The sequence below is a fragment of the Scyliorhinus canicula genome, chromosome 18 (assembly GCF_902713615.1).
Source record: "Scyliorhinus canicula chromosome 18, sScyCan1.1, whole genome shotgun sequence".
In the NCBI taxonomy this organism is placed as follows: Eukaryota; Metazoa; Chordata; class Chondrichthyes; order Carcharhiniformes; family Scyliorhinidae; genus Scyliorhinus; species Scyliorhinus canicula.
Window position 1 is genome coordinate 23,857,259 of NC_052163.1, and position 10,240 is coordinate 23,867,498.

Consider the following 10,240-nt stretch of genomic DNA (forward strand, 5'->3'; position numbering starts at 1 on the left):
AGCAACGAAGCAGGTTTCTCAAAGAACGCAAGACATTTCTAGCCCGATGCATAGCCAATTAGAAGAGGACACGAAAGAAATTTGCACATCGCGGTGGAACAGAACTGTGAGCCCGGGGAATTACATTGTTTAGATGCGAGAGAACGGTGACTATCAGTGAGAGGGAGGGAGGGGGGAGCGCCGTTTTCTGGCGTTCATTTTCGTGTCGTCCTTTCTTAATTTGGAAAAATAGAATTTATCTTTCTGCCATTACCATACAAGGCTGCGTCTTGCCCGTATTTGGTGCTGTAGTTAGATTCTGCGACCTCAGGCGGGGCTGCGGTGATTGACAGCCCCAGCTCCTGACGCCACAGCGTTGTGTTGCTGCGTTTGTGCGTTCTCCGCTTTGCAGCAGAGAGTGAGCAGGAGAGGGAGGGAGAGAGAGAGAGAGAGATCTGTGACCACCGAGTGGAGATCCAAGGGGAGGAGGGGGGGGCGGGGGGGGAACAGAAAATCCCGCTCGGAAAGGGTGCCAAAAAAAAATAAGAGTAGCGAAAGACAAACCCAGACTCGCCACCCCTCCCCTCCTCCTCCCCAACAGGGGGAGAGCTCCGGGGTGAAGCGATCTGCAGTTAGCAGAAGGTCAAGCGGCGCCCGTGCAGCTCCTCGCATCGTTATGGAGTTGCCAGCGGCTGGGGAGCACGTCTTTGCCGTGGAGAGCATCGAGAAAAAACGGATCAGGAAGGTAATGTGGCCAGCTCCGGCTCACCTCCTCACCCATTCCGCCACGTTATTGATCCGCAATAGTGCTGTCTCTGGCTTTTCGCTGACGAACCGCTGTCTTTATTTCTCCACAGGGGAGGGTCGAGTACCTGGTGAAATGGAGGGGATGGTCTCCCAAGTGAGTCCCATTTTTTTTGCATGTCTCTTTTTTTTAAAATAGGTAAATAACAGTGTCTGAGTGTGTGCATAGTGGGAGAGTCTTGTCAATTTCCCCTTCTGACAAATGCCACCGGTGAATTTCTGGTGGTGGATAACCAACAAAATTAAAATGGCCAGAGAGTCCAGGAATGTCTTATGGACTGTGAAAGATGTGATAGTGTGTGTGATGAATAGAGTGAAAATGGCCTCCCCTACACATTGCCTGAGTGAGTGGCAGCACTAAATTCGTCTTAATTTCCCGCTTATGTGTGTGTGTGTGTGTTTGGAGAGGTTTTAAGTGAACTGCTCATGCCTTCTCCGCAGATATAACACGTGGGAGCCGGAGGAGAACATCCTGGACCCTCGCCTGCTCTTGGCTTTCCAGCACAGGTAAGTGAAAAGGTGGAGTTGGGGTGGTGGGGGGGGGGGGGGGGGGGGAAGAACTCTGCCACTAGCCTGCCACACACACACACAAACACACGCTTGGTGTGTGCCCATTACACGTATGACCAAAAGTCAAGAGCTTCCGAAAGTGGAGAGACTGCACAGTTTCATAATAAAACCAGAATAGAACAGTGCAGCTTTCAGCATAGATGTTGTCTGAATTGTTAGAGAGTCCGAGGAGCCGGCTTCTATACCAGGAGCGATTTAGCAGGAGCACATCCACAGTGAAATGTGTCAAGTTAAGACACACCCTTACAGTAAAGGGTAGAGGGGGGAGGGGGGGGGGGATTGGGGTCGATAATCAGCTGGTCGCGTTACAGCATCAAATGCCAGTGTGTTTCCTGCTATTGCTGAAGTTTAAATTGTGCAAACTAAAAACGGCAGTAATAATGTCGAAGCCACATCGGCGGAATAGACGCAGGAATGTAAAAGTTTTTTTTAAAAAACGCTTCGAACCACTGCTGCAGTAGTGATGTAAGAGCTGGTGCGATGTTACACATCGTAGCTAGATGGTGCATTTATCTCCGAAGTGAGACTCGTGTAGGGAGGTACTAGGCTGTCAGATCACAGAACGTCCTTCCAGCCGTAACCTGCTTCCAAATGGCCTTCTCTCCACTTCTGCTCCCCGCTGCACCTGCTCGTGCACAAGTGTCACTTTAAAGGCTTGCTGTGCCTCACGCTGCAACCTGCAGAAATGGAAAGGACACGCAGGGTTAGATGTCCTTTTTAATTAGTTACACGATAATCGATCTGACTGGTGAGTAGCTCACGGGGTTGCCATGGTTGCCTGCAATCATGTGAATAAATATAGCGGAGTCAGGCTGCGTGAGACAGGATGGGAGGATAGAAAGTTGCTTATCACTAGACCTTCGATTGGACTTGTGACGTGGTCAGAAACGCGTTATTTTTAAAAGACGTTTGTATATTTGCATCTCACTGCACTATCGTCCTTTAGATTGCATTAATGAGACACCTCAGGGCAAGGGGAGTGGGGGGGGGGGGGGGGGGGGGACAGCGGTTGAAACTGCACCATCCTCTTGCCCCTGCTGGCAGTTACAAGGCGGTTGCAAATCAAAATTAGCTAACTAATAACTTCTGCGTATTGTGACTGAGTGGCAGGAGCAAGCCACTGAACATCTAACACCAGGAAATTCCCGAAACATTGTGTAAAAAGCAACTTTAGTAATAGCAAGTGCACTTTTCAATGTAGCCATTGTCAAAGTATCACTGAACTTGCTCTGTTGCATTTGAGGTCTTTTGATGGCGGTAAGAATGGAAAAGTCTGATTTTAATTAATTCAACAGCACAGTTTCACACTGTCAGATTTAATACAGAGCATTGTTGTCCTATGCAGAAAAATCAATTATCAAAAACAAATGGTGCATGTTCAATGGCTTAATTACATCCTGACTTAAATTAATTTAACAGCACAGCAAAATGATAGTTTGAAATGTCACAAAAAATATTTGTGATTCATGCAAGTGAGTCAAAGAGAAAAGTAGTGAGCTGTTCCCTTGGCTTTGGATATGCACATTACATTACAGCAAAACAACAATTAATAGCAAACTGATGGGAATGAATAAATGTCACTTACGTTGGGGGTTCATTTGCTTCATATTTTGACTGGCCATTTCTGTATAATGGCCCCATGTATTATATTGGACATCAAAGTAAATCTCAGAATACACTTCCATATACTTGAGCGCGACTATGAATTAATGTTCCATTTATGTATGTAAAATGTTACAAGGAATAACAGAAAGACATATAACAAACTGGAATAGGAGCAGTAAATGAGAAGTGGTGGCTTTTCCAACCTGTGCAGGTACAGGAACAAGAAAGGCTAATCTACATATGTGAGCATGTTAAATCACACAGGTATTTTTTTGAGGACCCATATTTGGCCAGTGAAAAACAATGTTTACTGAGATTGCCCTCTCACTGAAGGATTACAAAGCATTAATATTGTTACAATCCATTATGTAGATAGTAATTTTTTAATATTAACTCATTTAATAAAGGAGATAGTATAAATTTAAGTCAGTAACATCCCATCCAAAACCATTACGACAATAAAATGTAAAACTTTATTCTGCAACATCAGTGACAATCCAAACACTTAATTGGCGATGCAAATGTAAATGTTTAATTGAAATTGTCAGAGCATTTAGTGAATGTTTAAATTAAAAGTATGTTTAATAATATTATGGTCTTACAGGTAACAATCATAATATAGTGCAACCACCAATTGCAGGATTTTATGAGGGTGGGAACAGAAGACATTTCTGAAAAATTATTAGTAATTTCATTATTGCAAGTGACTAATGCTAATCTCTTTTTTAACTATGACTACAGGGAAAGACAAGAGCAGTCAATGGGCTATCGTAAGCGAGGACCCAAACCCAAACACCTACTGGTTCAGGTAATATCATCTGTCTAATGCTCATTTGTGTGCTAAATATGAACCAGATTGGAGTAATCTGTCGCATACTGCTTGGCTTCATGTCGTCAATTGAATTCAGTTTGACAAATATATTCTCGGCCAAACTGTATACCTACTTGGAGCAGGCAATTGTGCAAATGTCAGTGTAACATTATAAAGTAATGTTGACACAGCTCCTAGAGCACAAGGGAGCGTGCTGTTGAAAGGCATAAATAGACTTAAGAAAACAGATGCAAATTTGAGTATAAATGTAACTGTGTTTATGTTATATCTGGAACATTGTATTGAAAATAACATATAAATTACGTTTAAATAGTAGATTTCATCCTACCAAAATGTTAACGTTCCAAATTTGCAATATTCAGTCATATAACATGCATCTAAAACAGCCAGGCACAAGTTCATTTTTCAATGTATTCATTAATAAATAGTGAGTACCCAAAGCAATGTTGACAGTAACTAACCCAAAGCAACATTCCTCTTCAGGGAGGCTAATTTCAGGCTGATGTTGAAGAATGTTTGGGGTTCACAGTTGAATAGATTGGTAACTGTTGGGATCTAGTGGTAGCCAAATGCTTGGAAACTGAAGGTTGGCTCACCACACCGGTTCCTCCTAAGTATGTAAAACCTATTGAGAATGGAATCGACCTTGCCTCCCCTCAGCTGGGAATGGAATCTTCCAGGGAGTGAAGTGAAACAGACAAAGGTGGAAATATAAACCTATCCTATTTGGGCCTTGCGCTAGGAGGTGACAGAGAGGCAAAACGCCCATTTCAGTGTTCACTGGGTAAACAAATAAGTGCTCTAGAGATTTAAGCTGTAGTCTTGCCTCATAATGAATTGGTTACTTACCAGAATTTGAAACCCAAATCATACTCACCTATTTATTCTCGATTTGCAGCTACCAGCTTTTGCTCGGCGCTCGAATGTTCCTTCCGAGCTGCAGGATCCTAATGTGGATGAAGAGCGGTCGAAGAACGATATCCAACAGCTGCCCATCAAACGTCAATACCAACTGAACAGTAAAAGGCTCCACCAGTACAAACCGTGCAACAGCGAGGAACAGCGTCAGCATCAAGCCACTAAACATTACTACCAGCTAAACAGCAAAAAACATCACCATTACCAACCGGACATCATGTACCCCAATCAGCAGGGCGACCCCCACCGGAGCGAGACTGAAGTAAACCAGGAGCAACATCCAACTCTTCAGGAGCAGGAGGCACAGCCCAGTTTGCTGAAGAATGGGGGCCACTCCCACGCTGTGGGCGCCGAGAAACCTGAAGTCAAGGAGATGGATTGGAAATTGGGCAGCGGGCCAGAACTGGCCAAGGAAAGTGTGAAAAGCAACGGCATGAATGGCAGAATGAAAATAGTGAAAAACAAAAACAAGAACGGTAGGATTGTAATAGTCATGAGTAAATACATGGATAATGGGATGCAGTCGGCGAAGGACAAACACAGTAAGAGCGGGGAAGGCGGGAATGAGGCAGTGACCAGCAGGGCTGGAGACCGGGAGTTGTGGATAGTTAAAAATGGACATGGCAAAACCATGGCAGCGGAGGAAAGGGCGGACAGGGGCGGGGAGAGGAATGGTGCCAATGGGTGTGCGGAGGCCACGAAGACCCGGAATGGAAACAAAGAGGCAGAGGCCGATCAGAATGGCTATCTCCGAACTTTGGGGGCCGCTGCATCGCGCAATAGAAATCTGAACGGGGTGGGAGGCGACAGAGGCAGTAAGGAGGTAGGGAGTGGGGGAGAGCTGAGGACTCGGAAGGAAGCCTGTGTGCAGGAGCAAGGTGAACAGCCAGCCCCAGTGCGATGGGCTGCTGACTCGGAGGTGTCCAGAAGGGATGGCTTATACTCTAAACTGCCCAAGTCCAGGAAACGCTACCTGTCCGAACCTGTCGCGGAGAAAGAGGCCAAAAAGCCCAGCACATGCCGAAGCATCAGCGTGCCGGGCAGCGCCGTGCAGCTAGAACAAGAGGAGCTGGCCGAGCTGCCGGAGCCTTATCACAGTGAAGGCGGCGTCCAGGGCACTTTGGACTCAAACCCCGAGCAGCCAATCGATCTGAGCTGTGTCAGGGCCAGGCCCGAGCCTCAGAAAGCGGCGGGCCAGCAACCGGAGATTGAGGAGAGAGACGGTAGGGCGCGGGCAGAGCAGCAGTACCCCTGGACTGGCCTCAAACCTTACCTGGGCAATCTGATCATCACAGATGTCACGGCCAACTGCCTGACGGTGACATTTAAGGAATATGTAAAGGTGTGAAGGGAACCTCAGGCGCATTTGGAAAAGCGAGATGTGTGGAGTCAACCCACTCTTTAACCCAAATCTCCCTTCTTGACATTGAACAGTTCAGATCTGTGCAATTTTATTTATACACGGGCACATGAAATATGTAGAGGTGAATGAATATGTGTCTGGAGTTAAGCTGGACAGACCGTCAGTAAAGGGTACCGAATAAATTGCTTCCTTAAATCTGGATTTTTAATTTTTTTAAAGCAAAATCTTAAATAATAAAACCACATTATTGGATGTTTGATACATTATTTCAATTTTTAATCCAGTGTCAGATATAATGAATATTTGTGATAATATGTGTGCTATTTAAATGTGCAGATTCTTTGTATTTCCTGTCTGTTTGATATTTCTGAAGCTGCCGAGGTTGTGCTGCTATGATAGAAATGTATTTTTTTCGTGCTTCAATGTAAATATGTGAAAACGCCTTTAAAACACCGGATTCGCTGTTGCAGGAGAGCGACAGTCACTAAGATAATGGAAGAATGTGGATATTCTGTTTTGTATCTCCGAGACGCCATTTTTGATTTGGCGTTTCTTATTACCAGCGAACAGTGAATAGAAATTCTATGAAATAAGACTTGAGTCATATTATTAATTCGTGCCGCGCAACACAGAAGTCAATGTAGTGTCACCGTGAAGCTACTCTCTCGAAGGACTCAGATACTATTTCTGCGTGAATGAAATGATGAAACTCTCCAGTTTCCTTTGAAATCGCACACAGATATTTTAAAGCAACATTTTTTTTATATTAAAATAAGTCATACTGCGTGTAGCTGTGGTTACCAGCTGGCGTCATTTCTCGGAAACCGCAGTTTGATATGTGACACATTGACAAACTGTGCAGATTAAAATAGCCAAGGAGGCAACATCCTGTGACTTGGAGTGAAATAACTACTTCAAAGTAACATTACCCTTCAGGCCTCTGACCCAGGAATGTTGCTTCACAGACTACGCCATCAAAGTGATTGTTACCCTTTGGGGCACCACTCAGGGTATATTTTTTTAATCTGAGAAACGCAATTATGGAAATACATGACTGTCTTAATCTCGAACAGGGCCAGCTTTACCCAACTGGTCGTCAAACTGCCTTTAAAACCAAATATCGCATTAATCCCCACTTTGCATTGTAAATATGGATCCAAGAACAGAAAGGGTTTTTTTGGGGTTTTGCAAAGGTAATTTTAGAGTTTCAAGACACCTATTCTCCTTTAGACCAGTGCTATAGATAGGAACTGGGTAAGTGGCCATCTGTGATTATGGAGATGATTTAGGACCAGAAAGCTTTTTTTAAAAAGTAAATTCAAGCGCCGTCTCAAAAAGAGGATATTATTATGTCGTTTCCACTCTATACTAGTAAATGAAAGGCTAAGCAGTTTTAGTACAAAGAGTTCGTGGTTTGAGGTAATGTTATTGAGCACATTGTGAACTTCTCTAAACTTTAACAGTCCGGATACGTTTTGGAAATCCAAGAAGTGAAACCGAATTTGGTCAGATGACCTAACAGGGAGAGGGAAGTAAGAGAGCTATTTGATGTCAAGTTGGTACCAGGAGGAGACGCCTAGGAGGCTGCAATCGGTAGATAACTTCTGGCAGACATAACAATTGACTGGGTTTGGGAGTATTTCAAGATGCTGTTACTGACTGACCAAGCAGGCGTGGCCTATGCGGTATTAAGCTTGGAAGATCTAGGTACATCGTCCCAGTTAACTGAGAGCTGGCTATAACGTGGACGAGCAGCGAGATCTTGCCAGCATGGATTCAGCTGTGTATACTCCAGAAACGTCTCTATAGATGCTTGGAAGTACCTAAGTCTGGCCTTTGCCGACCTGTGTCACCGTTTTCCGTCTTCAGATACGTTCTCTAGAAGGAACGAATGAACATTCCGTGTCAGACCAATGGAAAATACTTAGTTGAGTTCCTCAGTGGTTTGGTGTGGAGAAATGGTCTGGATTTCCATCGTCTGAACGAGACAAATGCTGTCACCCAAAGTAATTCAAACTGAAAAGGTAGAGAATAGGCAAGACGTATCTAACAGCAGGGTCTGAGGATCAACCTGTGGCTCCTAACCTTGGACAACCTGACTCCCTAGGCATCACGATCCTCTATACACGCGTACACATCTTATTTGCTGGCTCGTTCTGTTTAAACCTCCTGCATCAGGAGATTTGCAGAGGGTTCTTTTCATGATTGTGCTTGATAAATCTTAAACATGAACACCGAAACCCACCAACATTAGTAGTTTGAGAAAACTGAAAACTAATGAAAATAAGGATGCAGTCTATATATTCGACTCCTAAGAGCTTATGATAGGATCTCTGCAGTCTGAGAGACAACTATTGGAAGACTAAGAATTCCCAACACACTAGAAATCTCCTACCATTCGCCTTTGAAAAACCAATACATATTTGATAATGACACACTAAATCATGTTGTGAGACTGACAGACATGTGTACACGCCTTAGAGTACTCTCTGATAAAAGCCTGTACCCGCCTTTGAGTATTTTCTGACGGAAGTGTGTCCACGTTGTTGAGTCGTCTCTGAACATTACCTCCAGTACTTCCTTTTGGAAGAGACGCGACATTGATTTCTGATTAGAAAACTGCAGAGCTGCCAACCATTTTATGCGAAGCAAAACGCTTTGGACAATTGCATCCATTGTATGTTCACATTCGGTGCATACTGCTAATAAAGAACCGTATAAACAGCGTGGAGACGATACAAACATGCGATTCCTAACCATAAAACAAATGGCACCCTCTTCCTTTATCCGGGATTTGCTTTTTCACCAATAATCTCCCGCCACCCCGACACTGTACATAGTGTAGTGCTAAAAATAGCTTGTGAATTTGTTCTATTCCAATTGTCTCACCAAGATTCGAGCTGGGTTTGAACTGGTTAATAAAATATCTCCCAATCATCTAGTTGAACTGGTGAAGACAGATTCACCTAATCTTCCAGTTAAACTGGTGAATGCAGACCCATCTGAACTTTCACTTCAACTGGTGAATGCAGTATCACCCAGTCTTCAAGTTGAACTGGTGAATGCAGTGTCACCTAATCTTCCAGTTGAATTGGTGAATGCAGTGTCACCTAATCTTCCAGTTGAATTGGTGAAGGCAGTATGACCCAGTCTTCAAGTTGAACTGGTGAAGACAGAATTCAGTCTTCACCAGGCGCCGGAATGTGGCGACTATGGGCTTTTCACAGTAACTTCATTTGAAGCCTACTTGTGACAATAAGCGATTTTCATTTCATTTTCATTTTTTTTCATTTTCAGAATTACCTAGTTCCAGTTGAATTGGTGAATGCAGTATCACCTAATCTTCCAGTTGAATTGGTAAAGGCAGTATCGCCCAGTCTTCAAGTTGAACTGGTGAAGACAGAATCACCTAATCTTCCAATTGAACTAGTGAAGACAGTATCACCTAGTCTTGCAGTTGGACGGGTGAAGAGAAAATCACCTAATCATCTAGTTGAACTGGTGAAAACAGAATCACCCAGTCTTTCAGTTGAACTGGTGAAGGCAGATTCACCTAATCTTCCAGTGGAACCGGTGAAGACAGTACCACCTAATCTTTCAGTGGAACCGGTGAAGACAGTATCACCTAATCTTCCAGTGGAACCGGTGAAGACAGTACCACCTAATCTTCCAGTGGAACCGGTGAAGACAGTACCACCTAATCTTTCAGTGGAACCGGTGAAGACAGTATCACCTAATCTTCCAGTGGAACCGGTGAAGACAGTATCGCCTAATTTTCCAGTGGAACGGGTGAAGGCAGATTCACCTAATCTTACAATGGAACAGATGAAGACTGAATCATCTATACTCCCAGTTAAACTGGTGAAAACTGAATCACCCAGTCTTCCAGTTGGACTGGTGAAGGCAAATTCACCTAATCGTCCAGTGGAACGGGTGAAGACAGTATCACCTAATCTTCCAGTTGAACTGGAGAAAACAGAATCACCTAGTGTTCCAGTTGAACTGGTAAAGGCAGATTCACCTAACCTTCCAATGGAACGGGTGAAGGCAGATTCACCTAATCTTCCAGTGGAACGGGTGAAGGCAGATTCACCTAATCTTCCAGTGGAACAGGTGACGACAGTATGAAAATGAAATGAAATGAAAATCGCTTATTGTCACGAGTAGGC

The 10,240-nt window shown here is 44.0% G+C and overlaps 1 protein-coding gene across 1 annotated transcript; it reads left to right on the forward strand.

Moving 5' to 3' along the window:
* The first annotated feature begins 283 nt into the window (after positions 1 to 283).
* cbx4 (chromobox homolog 4 (Pc class homolog, Drosophila)) lies at positions 284 to 6,859 on the forward strand. Its single transcript, XM_038776399.1, has 5 exons — positions 284 to 724; positions 837 to 880; positions 1,225 to 1,290; positions 3,700 to 3,766; positions 4,689 to 6,859. Exons 1-5 carry the CDS (start codon positions 656 to 658, stop codon positions 6,054 to 6,056), a joined length of 1,614 nt encoding a protein of 537 aa, XP_038632327.1. The 5' UTR covers positions 284 to 655; the 3' UTR covers positions 6,057 to 6,859.
* The last annotated feature ends 3,381 nt before the right edge of the window (positions 6,860 to 10,240 follow it).

Excerpts from the sequence above, each read along its gene's own strand:
- cbx4 (XM_038776399.1), top strand. The coding sequence starts at position 656 with ATGGAGTTGCCAGCGGCTGGGGAGCACGTCTTTGCCGTGGAGAGCATC. Across the intron at positions 725-836 it reads AGAAAAAACGGATCAGGAAG|GGGAGGGTCGAGTACCTGGT; the intron begins GTAATGTGGCCA and ends ATTTCTCCACAG. Across the intron at positions 1,291-3,699 it reads CTCTTGGCTTTCCAGCACAG|GGAAAGACAAGAGCAGTCAA; the intron begins GTAAGTGAAAAG and ends CTATGACTACAG.